Consider the following 17,585-nt stretch of genomic DNA (forward strand, 5'->3'; position numbering starts at 1 on the left):
TTCCAAACTTATAAATCATTACATCTGCTGGTAATTTCAACAGAATTGTACATTCATGATTTCAGCAATCTCTTTGTCTTCTATCTAACATGTATCTGGCAGAATAGATAATGAGGAACCAGTGGATATACTATTTTCCATAGCTGATGAGTCCAGAACCATAGGACAGTGTATCAGAATAAAAGGCAATTTTAGAGACTGGAATATGGGAATAATCTTTTTGCTTAAGGGCTGATGACTCCTTGGAATTCTCCACCACAATGATATAGAGGCCTAATCACGGAATGTATTCATAACTGAGATTGATTGATTTCCTGAAGTTAAACATTGGAAAGGATATGGGGAAGCGTGGGGAAGATAGAAATGATGTAACAGATCAGCCACAAACTAATTGATTAGTGGGGTTGGCATTCAAGGGCCAGCATGGCATACTGCTACTCCTATTTCTTATGTTCCTGTATAGAGCATGATATAGAATATGGGTTATCATGTCAAGGTCAGTGAAAATATACTAAATTCCAAAGAAACTTAAGCTTCCATATAATATAAATATAATTGAATAAAATCCTTACATGTACCCACATGTCTATCAATCATAATATCTTCATTTATATCTGAATAAAAGGTATTTTGCATCAGTTTGAAGGAAAAATAGCATTTATAAAGGTATAGGCCATATTTATACTGAAAGCAAACAAATTGCAAGTGAAGAACAAATTTAACATTCTTTCAAATTTAACAGTCTTTTAAGGTTTCAATTGTTCAATTGTTTACCTTATTCTACATCAGCATTTCATCATTGAACAATGGGCGTGTTTCTATCACATTTTAAAAACATTATTTTCAACTTCATAATCACTTCAATTATATGTCTCTCCTTTCTTAAAAAAGTCATGCATTCAATTAAAAGGCTGTAGAATTTCTTCAATATATCTCTGTAACCTACCTTTTGTGTCCCAGTAACACTTAACAGCAAAAACAATCAAAGTTGATAGGAGTACTGAGCCTGCAGTATATAACTGAAAACAAACACACAAATGATTCAATTTCCAATTCAATAGGTAAAACAGTTTCTGAAGATATTGACTGAAGAATGTATATCCTGAATGGAAAAAATATGCAGATATGCAGAATCCAGAGATGTGAAGGTTAGGTGAATTGGCCATGTTGAATTGCCCACAGCATTCAGGGATGTGTAGATTAGGGGCATTAGGCAGGAGTAAATGTAGGGTAATAGGTAGGTTAATGGGTGAGGGTGGGTTACTCTTTGGAGGGTCAGTGTGGACTTGTTGGGCCAAAGGCCTGTTTCCACACTGTAGGGATTCTATGATGATTCTATGATACTCAAGGTTCATTGACATTTGCATTTTTTTCTTACGTGGAAGATGTACACCTTTGACTGTAAATTTATAAATCTTTAACTTATTTAAGAATGGCTGATGTTAGCTTGATTAGGGCTTGACCATAGTGATAAAATTTGGACCCAAGCTCTCAGAAACTGAGAAATAAGAATGCATATTCATAATTTTACTGGACATAAACATTTTATGTGAAACACAGAGATTCCAGACTATGGGGACACAGCATCAGTACAGTTGAGATAGAAGATCAGCCATAACATTGAATGCAGGAGTGGGTGTGATGGGCCGAATGGGCTACTCCTGCTCCTAATTTCTATGTTTCAATGCTTGTGAAAATTTATTTGTCAAGCATTTTTGTTTGCCAGCACATGATGTAAACAGCAATGATGTACATCATGAGCTTCATAAAATTTTGATTTTTTTCTCATGAACTAACACCATGTCCCAAATGCTTCATGAAAAATGACAAACTATGTTGGCGCAGGCTTGGAGAGTCGAAGGGCTTGTTCCTGTGCCATATTGTTCTTTGAAAATGGTGGTCAATAAAATTCTGAATCATAGGTATATCAAGTGCTGAGTCTAGATTAGAGTGGTGCTGGAAAAGCACAGCAGGTCAGGCAGCATCCGAGGAGCAGGAAAATCGACGTTTCGGGCAAAAGCCCTTCATCTGGACGTCGATTTTCCTGCTCCTCGGATGCTGCCTGACCTGCTGTGCTTTTCCAGCACCACTCTAACCTAGACTCTGGTTTCCAGCATCTGCAGTCCTTGTTTTTACCTATATCAAGCGCTGAACCAACTGCCTAAGGAAATGCCTAAGGAAAGCAACATAAAGTACGAGCGCGTGTTTATGGAATACATACAAGAGCAGCAGAGCAGCTATTCCTCCATATAGTTTTCAGGTGAATACAAAGCAAAGCTATAGAACATGGGACAAAACCCTCTTCCATATCTACGGTCATACACCTGGAAAAACAGAGAAAATGGAATGCATTTATACATTGCAGAGTGAGCAACTCAAACTAAATTTGAATTACCATGCTGTTATTATACGACTATTCCCCATTTTATAATAGAGAACAAACCATGGATTCTCATCATTCATCTCAGGACTTATTCTTTTAAATTAATTTATGGGATGTGGGCTTTGCTGGTTGGTCAGCATTTATCTGCCTTCAGAAGATGATTGGGAACTGCCTTATTGAACCGCTGCAGTCCCTGTGCGGTAGGTAATCAACTGATAGCACTCTTGGGTTAGAGATATGAAGATGGTAAGTACACTAAAGTGTATTAAAAATGTCTTCATAAAATGCACGTTTAATTTGTTTTGAGAATACACGCATAATAGTTTTCATAAACAAATTATAGAAATAGTTTTAATTTTATTAATAGAGAGTCAAGAAAAGAAAATTGTGAAGGAAAGCAAAGATTTGTCAATAGTGGCATTAAAACCTCCTGAAGATGTCTATCTTCCATTGGCAGGGAGTGTTTTAATACTCTTGTTGTATCTTCAATGAAAGTGTTGGTACAGGCAGCTCACAGTGACCTCCATAATATACACTTCATTCACTGTGGAATAGAGGGTCTCATATATAACAATCAGAATTCAGACGATCCATGACATCGATGGAACCCTCAACTCATTCTCGAGCTCGGTTGGAAATAATGGTGCTAAATTTAAATAGAGGCATTTGCAAAGGAATGAACGCAGAATTGGCTACAATGGAGTGGGAAAGGATTTTAGAGGATAAGACTGCTGATGAACAATTGTAGACGTAGCATTGTTAATGATACCCACCAAAGATATATCCCAGTGAGGAAAAAGGATTTAAGGAAGGCTATAGACCAACTATTGTTAACCAAGGAAGTTAAAGAGAATATTTAATTGAAACACAAACAACAACACACACACTGTGGCAAAGATTAATGATTAATCAGAGGATTGGGAAAGTTTTAAAAGCCAAAAAAAAGACAAAAACAAATAAAGAGGGAGAAAATAATTTATTTGGGCAGATTAGCAAGCAATATTAAGATGTATGGCAAAAACTTCTTTAAATATATAAAAAAGGAAGAGAAGGCCAAGGTGAACATAGGTCCTGTAGATAACAAGGCTGGAGAATTAATCACAAGGAACCAAGAAATGGCAGAGGGGCTGAATTGCCTCTTCACATAAGAGGCCATTAATAGCATTTAAAAATACTGAATTGAGAGGAAAAAGGTGGTGAGGAAATAAATGCAAAGACTATCACCAGAGAAAATGTACTGGGGAAACTAATGGACTAAAAGCCAATAAGTCTCCTGACCTGATGGTTTGCATCCTAGGAAGGAAGTAGCCACAAAGGTAGCTTTATGGATACACTTTTAATAATCATCCAAAAATACTTAGATTCTGCAAAAATTCCAGACTATTGCAAACTTCCAAATAAGACCCTTATTCAAAACTAATGGGTGATAAAAAAACAGCTGACTATAGGCCAGTCAGCTTAATATCTGTCATTGGGAAAATATTAGTGGCTATAATAAAGGTTGCATTAGCGAAGCATTTAGAAATTCATACTATAATCAAGCAGAGTGGCTTCAGGAAGGGGAGCACATGCCTGTCAAATTTATTAGAATGCTCTGAGAATGTAATAAGTAGGATAGGTAAAGAGGAATGAGAGATGTAATATATTTGGATTTTGATAAGTTACTGCTCATAAAACTTAACAAGATAAGCACTCATAGACTTGGGAATGGTGTATTATCATGGATTACAGGATTAGATAACCAACAAATGATAGAGAGTTTCAACAAGGGTGGGATGGCAGGATGGCAATTTGTAACTATTTGTGTTCCTCTGGGATCAATGCTGTGCCATAACTATTTACAATATATACTATGACTTGGATGAGGAAAATGAAAGTACTATAATCAAGTTCACAATGACACAAAAATAAATGGGAAGGCAAGTGGTGAGGATGAACAGAGTGGACAAAAATCTGATATATGGAATATAATGTAGGAAACTGTAAAGGAGCATCCACATCAGTGAATCACAAGAAGTTAGCATATAAATTCAGAAGCTATTGGGAAGGTAAACAAAACATTGGCCTTTATTTCAGAGGGAATGGAGTATCAAAATAGGCAAGTCTCGCTAAAGCTATACAAGATACTAGATTACTGTGAACAGTTTCTACCTCTGCTCTTAACTGGGTTACATTTCATTTTCTTTATTTCTGACTATTGTGTCCAACTCTTGTCTTCATATCTTTTTGCAGCCAAAGTCTGATTGACACGACTTTTGCTTTATTGTTGAAGGGGAGTCATGTCAGTCTCAAAGTATCATTACAGGAGTCCTTCACTCACTATCCAAGGTTGAACCCTCTTTAGTTGCTCAATCAATAGCCTTTCCTCCATCAAAAAGGCTAGTGCTGGACATGTTTGTTTATTGCATGATGTCCTATTCCAGATGACACAAAGATAGGTGGAGGGGCTGATAGTGTAGAGGAGGCAGGGACGCTGCAGAAGGACTTGAACAGGCTAGGAGAGTGGACAAAGAAGTGGTAGATGCAATACATTATGGGAAGGTGTGAGGTTATTCACTTTGGGAAGAAGAATAAGGGTGTAGACTACTTTTTAAATGGGGAAAATCTTCAGAAATCTGAACCACAAGGGGCCTTAGGCGACCTATTGTACTGAGTAGTTTGATTCACAATTAGAAATAAAAATCAGAATAGATTATGTTTGTAAAGGGCAGTTTGGTTTACCTTCCATATAATTCCAGCAGGATTGAGGAGTTTTTGGAATGATTTGCTGCTCGAATGTTTAGAAGGTCTAAACTTTTTTCTGGTATATTAATTCCCTCCTCTACCAGTGAACCCAAATTATAAAATGCCTGTTGGAAAGCAATAAAAAATTATGGATATATAAGACATTAGGACACATGGAACTTGCTGACTGTGATGAAGTGGTCCAACAACTGGAATATTAATACTTACTTGGGAACATTTCAATAAAGCAGCAGAGGTGTACATCTCAATTGCTTGTGTGATGTCTTTTTTATGGTTGTTGTGACCATAATAGTAGTAATCTCCCATTTTTATTAAAACTGAAAATTACACACATTTAAGAAGTGGATTAATATATTGCTATTTACTTGAAGTATGCTTTCAAGTCAGGTCAAATCTCCACAGATTACATACCAAAAGGATGTGTGGTCAGTTGAAATGCAGATAAATTATAATATCTCCATATATATTCATCACTGCTATTTGTGAGATCCTAATCAAAATACATTTGAAGATAGATTTTTAATTTTTGTTTATACAAATGAAAAACATACCCCTGAATTTTCAACAAATGCTATTAAAATATCAATGAGCAGTTACTTACAGGGTGTTGTTCACAGAAATAAGCAACATTTGTCTGTGACGTTTCAATTCCTGTTTCTGCTGTCACAAGGAAATACAGCAAGGCTTCATTCCTAGGGCAGTTGAGATTATAGTTTTTTTTTAAAATGCATTAGTAGAAATAATTTGACCTATTTGAACTGTTCAGTTTCTAAATATAGAAATGTTAAGACTTCTAATCATAACATTATGCAATAAGCAAATTCACCAATTATTCTGCATTAGCAACAATGAACAGTGTAAATTGGACTTGAGAAATATGTCATAAAAGTTTCAGAAAGTATTGGGAGAAATTCTGATTCAGCAGCAGTGCCAATACTTCTGACAATATCAATAATAACAAAAATGTATAGGTATAAAAATACAGATGATTGAATTTGTCACTTACTTCTATTAGAATAGATCAAAATGGAAATGATTAGGTGAATTTATCAAATTTTACAGTTTTATAGTAAATGGTTATATACAACAGGTAAAATTGTATGGATACCATGGGACATCAAAAGAATGCTTAATTCTTAGCTTCCTGAGTGTGTTGTCAAATATTAGAAGTGGGATATTAACATTGTTTAAATTTCAAAGTTTATTCAGGCACTGTCAATCTCTAAAGTATATAAAGAATGTTGACAAGCCCTTAAAGTATCACTTTACTCATGTGACACTGTCGAAACTACCCAATTGTCAGTAAACACAATATTTTCTGACTGTGAACAATGGAATGGAAAATCTGTCAATCATAATTAAATTTAATTCCTCATGCTTTAGATAAGAAACAAAGAAACAAAATTGAACTACAATCTTGAAAAAGTGCAATATTTACAATCACAAGGATCGAAGGACACAGCTTCATCTTACCAGGATTTCTGAAGATAGGCATCCATAGCTTTTCTCATGAAATAACCCAAAAATCCATTGTTTTCAGCAACAAATCTGGTCCAACTGTCATGGGAAAAACACAAAGAAACTATGACTTTAATACAGTTATTTACAATCAAATATTGCAAAGAAAGAATTTATAATATGTATCTTACAGGACTGCCATTCTGGGGTTATGTGGAATAGATTCAAAGTTTCCTGTACTCCAATAAAAGGAGCAGCGAACTACACTTTCAAAGTGTCCACCAGATCCAGCTTTATAGTAATACTGAAATGCTTCTGTCTAGTAAAAAAAAACAAAATAAGTATCATTTTCATCAAAGTTATTCAGATAGAGCAAATTCCCAAGGCAGGATAATTTCTTGGAGCTATGTCAAGTTGCCAGAATTGTAATGGAAACTTGGATATGGGTGAAGAGAGTTTGAACAGTACTTTTGATTATGACAGCAAAGGAACAGTAACTCTGAGGTAATTCCTGAACACGATCTGAGCAAGATATTCCCATGTAATTATTCATGGGTAACCAAGGGCACAAAAAAGTAATGAGAACCCAAATAATTGTATTTCAGCTTCCTAAAAAATTAGGTAGAAGATGCACACTTCCACTTAGGTAATGAATTTCATATTTCATTAATCCCAAATGTGCCAGCAAACAAAGTTAAACTCACCACATAAGGAGATATCAAGTTTGGTCACAGAGATAGGTTTCAAAGAACATTTTATAAGGGAGGCTAGCAAGGGAGAGAGAGGAGTGGGTATGAGAAGGTGGGAGAGATGGGAGATTTAGGATTCCAGGAGCTGAGGCACACCCACCAGGGTGGAGTATTTAAAAATCAGGGCATGCAAGAGGACAAAATAGGAGGATGTAGACATCTCAGATAGTTGTAAGGCTAAAGATGATGAGAGAGAGAGAGAGAGCAAGAAAAGCCATGGATTGATTTAGAGACAAGAATGAGAACTACAAAATGGAACCATTGACCACAAATCAATTTAAGTCAGTGATCCCAGGGCAGTTGCATCAATGAGAATTGGGGTGAGTGCAGATACATGCAGCATTGATTTAATTAAGCTCAAATGTAGCAGGCTGGAAGGTGGGTGGCCAGCCAGTACTACACTGTAAGGAGATAATCAACTACCTAGATGGTCTAAGCTGATTTCAGGTTTAAATATACATGAAGTTTGAGAATGGTCTAGTTGGGCCCCAATCAGTTTCCAGGAAGAGGAAAGAGGTCAATGTTTTTGTGTGAACTTGTACAGTAGATCAAAGAGCATGATTTCTGTCATATTTTGTTGGACTATATTTCTGCTCATCCATGACTGGATGCCAGACAAACATTCACAGGTTTTTCTCATTTCCAAATTAGATTCTTATCTTACTATAGTGTGATGCGTTGAAACAGCAGTGAGTCATAGAGTCAAACAGCATAGAAACAGATCATTCAGTCCAACTTGACCACATCAATCAGACATCCCAATATGACTTGGTTCCACTTGCCAGCATTTGGCTCATATCCCTCTAAACCCTTCCTATTCATACACCCATCCAGATGACTCAAATGTTGTAATTTTACCCGCCTCCACCAATTCCTCTGGCACTCATTCCATACATACATCACCAATGCTTAAGTCATCCATGTAACGTAAGAGACTAGAAGTGGATAATCTAGTATAGAATAATCAAACAGATATTTATTAGACTAAAATACTTAAATATTACAGAGCAGTATGCTCCCATTTGTGTGGCATGCTTAAAGTGATCTGAATTGAGCTGGAGCTTGTAATCTCTATACCCCCATACCCATGCTATCATACAATGATGATGTCAGCAGCATGACTTTTAAAGGTACACTGACAAATTGACAATGAGGCATAACACACCACAGATGTCAGCTCAACTGGCTGGACATTTAGGTTTGCAATGCAGAGAAATGCCAACAGCATGAGTTTAATTCCTGTACCAGCTGAGGTTACCATGAAGATTTTGCTTTTTCAACCCTGCCCCTCACCTGAGGTACGGTGACCCTCAGATTAAACCCATTACTAGTTGTGTCTCTCTAATGAGAGCGCAGCCGCAAGGTCCTCTGCGAATGTAAGGACTTCACCTTACCTGTAACAAAATGCAGTAACTCTCAAGCTGTGGTCTATGGAGTTCTGCAGGTTCAGAGATTTTCCAGGAGGCAGAGAACTAAATTACTTCTGTGCAATTTTCAATTGACATTGAAATACATTGAAAATAGGAAAGTTCCTATTTGAAAATTTCTTCAATAATTATAAATGTAGTTAAATTATTTACTATTAGCTCCAATATTAACTTTCCTATCACCAATCTTGATTGTCATTACTTCTATGCACATTGATTTGTTAGGAAAATCCAGACAGAATAGAGATTCACCATCTATTAGTCCTTTGATGCACCAATCATACAACATGTTAAATCTGAATAGTGGAATGGAACAGAAACATACTTTTAACAATTAGACTTGGGTTTTAACCGATGGAAACAACTTTGGAACAGCTCTAACTATAAGTGATTTAGAATTATTATAAACAGTTATAAGGATAGATTGAAGAAGTTGGCTCTGTTCTCATAGAGTCATACAGTATCCATGCTGAACATAATCCCTAAGTAAACTAGTCACACCTGCCTGCTCCTGGCCTATATCTCTCCAAACCATTCCTATTCATGTACTTATCTCAGTGTCTTTTAAACATTGTAATGTGCCCACATCTACCACTTCCTCAGGAAGTTCATTCCACTCACGAGCCACCCTCTGTGTAAAAGATTTGCCTCTCACATCTTTTTTAAATCTCTCTCCTCTCACCTTAAAAAATGTGCCCCTAGTTTTGAAATTCCCTATCCAATGGAAAAAAAACAACTACCATTAACTTTATCTATACCCCTCATTATTTTATAAACCTCTATAAGGTCGTCGCTTAACCTTTTATGCTTCAGTGAAAAAAAAAGTGAACAAAGTGCTTTGAGGAGAGAAGGAGATTTGATGAAGGTTTTCAAAGTCATGAGGAGGATGGACAGGGTAGATTAAGAGAAGCTGTGCTCATTCATAAAACAAAAAAGAATGAGAGGGCACAGACTTAAAATGAAGCAAAAATCATGTGATGCAAAAATTTCTTTACTCAGTGAGCAGTTCGGGTATGGAATGCACTGCCTGGAAATGTGATGGAGTTAGATTCAAATGATGTATTCATGAGGGTGTTGGATAATTGCTTGGTTGGAAATTGCATGCAAGGGTATGAGACAAAGGCATGAGATTATCGCGAAGTAACAGAACCGGTGCAAGGCAAATTCCCTCCTTTTGTGCTGTAACAATTCTATGACTCTGCAAATTACTGTAAAATACAAACTCTTACTACAAACACATATGAGATCCCAAAAATGTTTTTAAAAATCTATAAAATGGACTCCGTTCCTTTTTCTGATCGGTGGGACAACATCTGTTGAAGAATGATGATTGGATAAAATATTTGGAGAAAGTGAGGACTGCAGATACTAGAGACCAGAGTCGAGAGTGTGGCGATGGAAAAGCACAGCAGACCAGGTAGCATCCGAGGAGCAGGCGAATCAACATTTTGAGCATAAGCTCTTCATCAGGAATAATTCATTCCTGATGAAGAGCTTATGCTTGAAACATCAATTTTCCTGCTCCTCGGATGCTGCCTGGGCTGCTGCGCTTTTCCAGTGACACACTCTCAACTCTGGAAAAAGTATTTGTCAATCATTCATGAGCATTACGGTCAAACAGCAGATGAAGGATATGTGTACTCAACAGTGAGATGCACACCCATTTCACTGATATTTGTAAGTAAATGCTTATTAAAGTGATAGTTATGTGAAGCACTTCCTTAAGTATTATATTGTAATCTAGTTTAACTGGGTGCTCTGTCATAACTAATCCATTTGAAAAGATGCCCTACACTGGAAAAATCTGTGACTGACAGGCAATGATTAGATATCAAGGTGGATCTACTGATGCATGCTGAGAGTTTCCTGCATTGTGCATAATTCATTAACAAAGCAAAAAAGTGTACTTTTTAAAATAGAAAACCTATTTCAAGTTACATGGAAACCTGAAGACCAAAGAGGTTTTGGTGAATGAAAGAAATGGGCCAAAGGATGCCACATTGATTTTATGTTGAAAACGTACAAATTCGTTCATACAGCCCAATCATTCCATATCATTAAAAAGTTCACATTTCTTCAGAGTGGATGCATAAAATAAAGGGATGACTAAGTAATGCGCAATGCAAATGAACTCATGAGACAAATGCCTGCCATGCCCAGATCTTCAAGTCAGTTTTGCTGCTTTATGAATTGCCACTGCCTGCAAACTTTTCTGTGATCAGATGGTTTTTGTACATTTTTAGCCTAGATTCACAATCCTGGTGAGGTTAGTGCAGCTCTTCTTGCAGAAGACTGACGGGTGCTGGACACAACAGGCAAAGAGAGGTCATGCCTATTTTAAATATTAGCTGCTGTGTACATATTTTAAAAAAGATTTTAGCTCTTGTGTTGGGTGAGTGAGAGAGAGGATAGGTGGGCAGGTGAGTGGATGAGGGGGTACATGAATAAACTAGTTGTTGGGTCACGCCAGGAGAGTAGTTGTGAGAGGGTTGAGTTGGGTTGAGTTGGGGTTGGGTTGGGTAGCTGGTGCTGGGAGATATTCAGGTCAGGTCAAGTTTGGGATTAATTTGGTTAGGTTAGGGGAAGGTTGATGGTGATAGGAGAGTCAGTTAGGGTTGGGTCGGAAAGGTCATCGGGATTTGGGTCAGGTGTCAGATGGTAGCTATTACATGATGGGAGAGAATGATCATAAGACCACTAAAACCATAAAATGTTTGAGTAGAAGTAGACCTTTTGGCCCGTCAAATCTGCTTCATCATTCAATGAGATCATGGTTAATCTGATCATCCTCAACTCCACTTTCCTGCCTTTTCCCAATAACTCTTCCCTGTCTCCTTCGGCCTTGATTATATATAACAACTCATTCTGAACAGCCCTGTGTAGTAAAAGATTCCACAGATTTGCTATCTCTGAGGGAAAAAAAATCATCTTTAAATTTTGTTTTAAATGGGTGACCCTTACTCGGAGATTATGGCTTTTGGTCCTAAACTTTCACAGGAGTGGAGACAACCTTTCCACATCTACTCTGCTAGCCATTAAGGATCTCATTTGTTTTAATATGGACACCACTCATACTTCAAAATCCAAAGAGAATAAGCTCGACCTACTCAACATCTCTCCATAGAAAATATCTCTGTACCCAGAATCAACTTAGTGAACTTTCTCTGGACTTCCTCCAAAGCTAATATCTCTTCCAGTAAATTAGGGAACCAAATCATACAGATCAGGCTGCGTGAGTGGAGTAGATGATTGTGGTGTCCAGATGTGTAATACTGGCTAATCTTTGAATTAAGCCAGAAATTGATAACTATATCAATTCCAAGGTAATTACACAGTGAGTCCTGTGTCTCTAACACTGAGCTCAGTGCAGGAGACACAAACAGACAGTCCCATGTAACAGGAGTCAAAAAATGTGGACCTGAAAAAGCACAGTAGGTCAGACAGCATCCAAGGAGCAGGAAAGTCAAAGTTTTGGACCAAAACCCTTCATGAGACCACTGAAAGCTTAAATTTCCCTGACAAATTCAACATGTGGATGCGCCTGTGTGTGTCAACAATTTTATAAGGTATTGACACACACGTCCCAAATTAAGTTCAAGTTTGATAATACAGAAATTGGTAGATTTGGGCTATAATCTATTAATAGAGAAAAGGTAATTAGATTTAGTTATTCACTGGAAATATTTAGTCACTATACGAAAGGTTACCAAAATCTAATTATGACAACTAGTGGTTATTACATGGATTGAAACCAGTTAGAACCTGACCTGGATCATTGTGAGGCAACATTTGCATTACTATATGCCATTTTGGCAAGCCAGACATCAAACATTCACTGTTATATACAGGAGGGATCAAGAAGGCACAGAAATAGGTGATAGGCTTGACTTTACTATTGGCAGAATTTAAGGCAGAATCTTATTAAATGGTGCACCAGCTAAGAGCCATATGGCACCTGTTCTCATTTTTTCACATTCTTAAGCCTGTTCTAACACTTTTACTGTTGACAAGTTTTCACTGACAATTAAGAAATTGCAACAAGCCACCTTGTGTGGCTTTGACTTTATGTTGTTGAGAAATTGTGGAAGATTGGCAAGTACATAGCAACAACATTTCTGGCTGGAGAGTCTCTGCTGCTTCGAACATACATTGCTCTTAAAATGGAATCTACAGCTTGACCACAGAATCCCCACAGTGTGAAAACAGGCCATTCGGCCCAACAGGTCTTCGCCAACTATCTGAAGAGCATCCCACCCAGAATCACACCCCCAGCCTACCCCCACCCTACATTCCCCATGGCTAATACACCTAACCTACACATCCCGGGACTCTACAGACAATTAGCATGGGAATTTAACATACCGGATATGGCAAAACTATTTCTGTTACAGAAGAGTTGGTTATGGGACATAGATTTAATCGGCAAAAATTCAGGGGAAAACAAGTTTTTTTTTTAAAAGTGAATTGTAATGACGTGAAAAACACTGCCTGAAAGGTTGATGGAAACAGAATCAGTATGAACTTTCATAAGTAAATGAGACATATACTTGCACGGCTAAGAGAAAGAGTAGCAGGAGTGACATAATTAGGTAGCTCTATCAAAGAGGTTTTATGATTCCATAGGGAGGTTGCAAACGAATGAATAATGAATGCAAGATCTTAAAAAAAACAGAAGCACAGTTTGATTTTGGTGATGAAGACATGAACAAGATGAAGAAATTTGCAGATATTTACCTCATTTTTTACAGGTTTGCCTGGGTATAGTCCACTTTCATACATCACTCCAAGATTATGTAATGCATCCAGATTTCCCATTTTCATTGCTTGCTCCCAGTACTCCACAGCTTTCACATAGTCCTTCTTAAAGGTTTCATAATACCATCCCAAACCATTCATTGCTTCATGTGATCCCTGAATCAATAATAATTAACTTTAAATGTAATTCACATTAACATAATTATGTATTTCCACTCTCTTATATTTCAATAGTTGTACAGTGGGCTTGAAATAGAACCATGTCTTCTTCAGAACATTGGGCTGAATATTATGTGCCCATGCAGGATGAGGTTTGAACAAGGAGGGCATGTCTTATAGGGTGAGTGATTAACACACCAGCTCCCACTTACACTCAAGCCTACCCCTATGGCACAGAGGGTGGGAGGGCACCAGAATTAGCAAAGCTCATTAAAAGCTCAATTGACACCAATATTATGTTGCCATGCCATAAAACAATTGGCATGATGTGGGTCAATCCTTTTGTAAAACTGTTTTAACTATTAGAAAGGAAGAGGGCTTCTACCATTGGAGGGGGCCGCTTGTCCCTTGGTGCTAAACCCTCCCAAGAAGATGGCAACTCCTCTGCTTTCCTACCTACCTGTAGAGCAAAACCCACATTCACCCTTCAAAGTACTGAAATTCCACTTGCCCAAAGCCCTGGACATACTTTCCTTTCAAATCCACAGGGCCTTCTTCATGGATCTGCCTATAGATCCAGCAGCACCCAGTACCCAGCTCTGGCATTGCTGGGGCATTGAAACTGCCAGCCAATCAAATTGGCCAACAGCTCCCAGGGCAGATCATTCTCCCAGTGAGAGGCAGAAGTCCCAAAAGGAACTCACTTAGCCCACCCACAAGACCTTTGGCAGGACAGACTGGCCAATCAGCTGGCAGCTGAACTACATTACAGGGTCCTCCCCTGTGCAATAGTTTCAAATCAAGTAAATTAATGAAAGACTAATGAAGAGGAATACAGGGAAATGGTAGGATGAGATCATGAAAGTTGTGAGAAGCTGGTATGATTTATAAATCCCGGGAAAACTAGTTTGGGTGACTCACCTGCTTCTGTGTTATTGATTTAAGATAATTTGCTGCAATACACAATGCTGTTCAACATTTACGATTACTTTGCACTGTTCGAATTGAATGCTTGGGTTATTTGATAAATGCTAGCAATACTATCTACTGCAAAGTTAAAAATCACACAACACAAGGTTATAGTCCAACAGTTTTAATTGGAAGTACACTAGCTTTCGGAACGCCGCTCCTTCATCAAGTGATAGTCACCTGACGAAGGAGCGGCGCTCCGAAAGCTAGTGTGCTTCCAATTCAACCTGTGGGACTACAACCTGATGTTGTGTGATTTTTAACTTTGTACACCCCAGTCCGACACCGGCATCTCCACATCATGACTGTCTACAGCAGGATTCTCAAATCTTACACTATGACATTGTGTGCGCTAGTTACTTTTTAATCTATACGTATCACTCCCAGATACTTATTTGCATTTGGTAAACTTAAATTTTCATGAAAACATCTTTAAGTGTCTTCCAAAGTGACTACAGCACTCTGATTATCATGTTAATAATGATTAGCATAATATTTTGTCAGGTCTGTATGATGCTTCGTATATACACTTCCATGTTGCAAGAGAACTGAAGGTTCAGATTTGCCTACAATAACCAATGCTGATCAAATGGTGTTGCTCACCAGATTGCAAAATCATGTAACATGCAAAGTTGCAATATATAAGGTTAAACAAACTATATCAATTGTTAATTCATCTGACTTAAAATATTAAGGGCCTCCTTACCGAGTTACTTCATCATGCAGGTAGAGTTAGTGTAAACAATAAAGCTTAATCAAACTTTTTTCCTGGAAACATCCTACTACTATTTTGAAGATCTAGCTGAAGAGTGGCAGATAATTTAACTTGGATAAACGTGATATATTGCATTTTAGTAAAACAAACGAGGGCAGGGATTGTATAATTAAAAGTAGAGCCTTTGGTAGTGTTGTGGAACAGAGAGTTGGAGATAGTGAGAACTGCAGACGCTGGAGAATCAGAGTGGAGCTGGGAAAAGCACAGCAGATCAAGCAGCATCAGAGGAGAAGGAGTCGATGTTTCAGGTTGGAACCTTTTGACCTAGGGGTTTAGGTACATAATTCTTTGAAGTTTGTGTCATATGTAGATAGGGTAGTTAAGTCATTTAGCATGCTTGCCTTTGTTGCTCAGACCATTAAGTATAGGAATTGGGATATCATGTTAAGGTTGTATAGCACCTTGATGAGACCTCTTCTGGAGTACTATGTCCAGTTCTTGTTACCCTGCTATAGGAAGGATATTAAGTTGGAGAGGGCTGAGAAGAGATTTACCAGGGTGTTACTGGATATGTAAGGTTTGAATTATAGGAGAGACTGATTGCCTGGGATGTTTTTCAATGGAGCATAGGTGATTGAGGGTTGACCTGTATAGAAGCTTATAAAATCATGAGAGTTATCGATAAGGTGAATGGCAGATGTTTTTCCCTAGGGTAGGGGATATCAAGAATAGGGGGCATATTTTTAAGATGAGAGGAAAAAAACTTTAAAAGATTGAGTGAGCTTGGGCTTTTCACACTGGGGAGAAAAAGGAAGAGAGATGACTTGATAGAGGTGTACAAGGTAATGAGAGGCTTGGATAGAGTAGATAACCAGAGACCTTTCCTCAAGGCAGAAATGGCTGTCACGAAGGATCATAATTTTAAGGTGATTGGAGGAAGGTATAGGGGAGATATCAGAGGTAGGTTCTTTACACAGAGAATGGTGGGTGCATGGAGTGGACTCCCAGCAGTGTTAGTAGAGTTAGAGACATTAGGAACATTTAAGTGACTGCTGGACCAGCACATGGACAGCAATAAATTGAGGGGTGTTCCATGTTCTATGTTCTAAAATAGATAACAAAAATGTTTAACAATGCATGTGTTTACCTTGTACAAATATCTTACCTTAGAAGCAGCTTCATTGATTAGTTTTAAGCCCAATTTTACATCCTTTTTCACTCCTTTGCCCTAAGAGAAATTTAAATTGTAGCAGAGTTAATATACTACATGAGGGTTAACTCATAGGACTTGTGAAGAGAAAAACAGAATTAATGTTTCAGATCTGTAACTTTCTGTCAGTTTGCAGAGTGGTTTAACTCTGAGAAATGTATAATAACTGAGATCATTTATCAAAGAAATGGAATCCAAATTTTGTGCGAAGGTATGTAGAGTAGTCCAAATATATAATACCTACCTTGAAAAGAAAAAGTCCATACTCATACATTGACAATGGGTCTCTTGTCTCTTCTGCACTTTTAGAATACCATTCCAAAGCAGCTTTCACGTCACGTGTGACACCCTGTTGTCCCCAGTAAAGCATTCTCGCAAGTTTTTGCTGCAATTGTTAATAAACTTTATTTGGCTAGAATAGGACAACTAAAATCTTTCACTAATTTACATGTTATTACAGCATTGTTATAATATTTTTTCAAAGTATTTAATGGATTAAAATATGATATTTTTGTTATAACTGAGGAAGAGATTTGCTTCCTGTGCCCAATTTATTCACAATCCTTCCACTAGAAAGTACCTATAGTTCCTCACATTCATCAACAACTTATATCCCAAGACTTGGAGAGGTAAAATCTAAAATATAAACACCAAGCCAATGGAGGGTGGGGGAATATTAGAAGAAGGGACCAGAAGTTAATCAAGGAGGTAAATTGCGAGGAAGGATTTAAATGAAACACAGAAATATGGAGAGAAAGATGAGATTTCGGGTGGGAATTCTAGAGCATGTGGCCTAGGCAACTGGACTGTCAACACTGCAAAAAAGAAGAATGATGCATCAAAGTCTAGCTTCTGAGGAACATTGAGGTCAGTAGGGAATGGAGAATGAGAAAATGTTACAGAATTAGGGAAAAGCGTTGCAATATAGGATTCCAAACATTAAGACTGGAATTTTAACTTCTAATATTTGGAGGCAAGAATATATCACGTATGAGCAGGAATTTGGTGCAGAATC

At 37.6% G+C, this 17,585-nt stretch overlaps 1 protein-coding gene across 1 annotated transcript in view; it reads right to left on the minus strand.

Annotated features, from left to right (window-relative positions):
• Positions 1-17,585, minus strand: part of LOC122551558 (protein sel-1 homolog 3-like) — an 88,822-nt gene that overhangs the window by 17,540 nt on the left and 53,697 nt on the right. The window contains exons 13-23 of the mRNA XM_043693621.2: positions 16,815-16,955; positions 16,526-16,588; positions 13,497-13,673; positions 6,778-6,905; positions 6,602-6,685; positions 5,730-5,820; positions 5,540-5,618; positions 5,336-5,445; positions 5,105-5,232; positions 2,222-2,324; positions 947-1,019 (exon numbers count right to left, since the gene is read on the minus strand). Of these exons, the coding sequence (XP_043549556.2) occupies positions 947-1,019; positions 2,222-2,324; positions 5,105-5,232; positions 5,336-5,445; positions 5,540-5,618; positions 5,730-5,820; positions 6,602-6,685; positions 6,778-6,905; positions 13,497-13,673; positions 16,526-16,588; positions 16,815-16,955 (1,177 nt within the window). The remainder of the gene's footprint in view (positions 1-946; positions 1,020-2,221; positions 2,325-5,104; positions 5,233-5,335; positions 5,446-5,539; positions 5,619-5,729; positions 5,821-6,601; positions 6,686-6,777; positions 6,906-13,496; positions 13,674-16,525; positions 16,589-16,814; positions 16,956-17,585) is intronic.

Source organism: Chiloscyllium plagiosum, unplaced genomic scaffold, assembly GCF_037043375.1.
Source record: "Chiloscyllium plagiosum isolate Xiang-an unplaced genomic scaffold, Cpla_swu_hap1 HiC_scaffold_1, whole genome shotgun sequence".
Lineage (NCBI taxonomy): Eukaryota > Metazoa > Chordata > Chondrichthyes > Orectolobiformes > Hemiscylliidae > Chiloscyllium > Chiloscyllium plagiosum.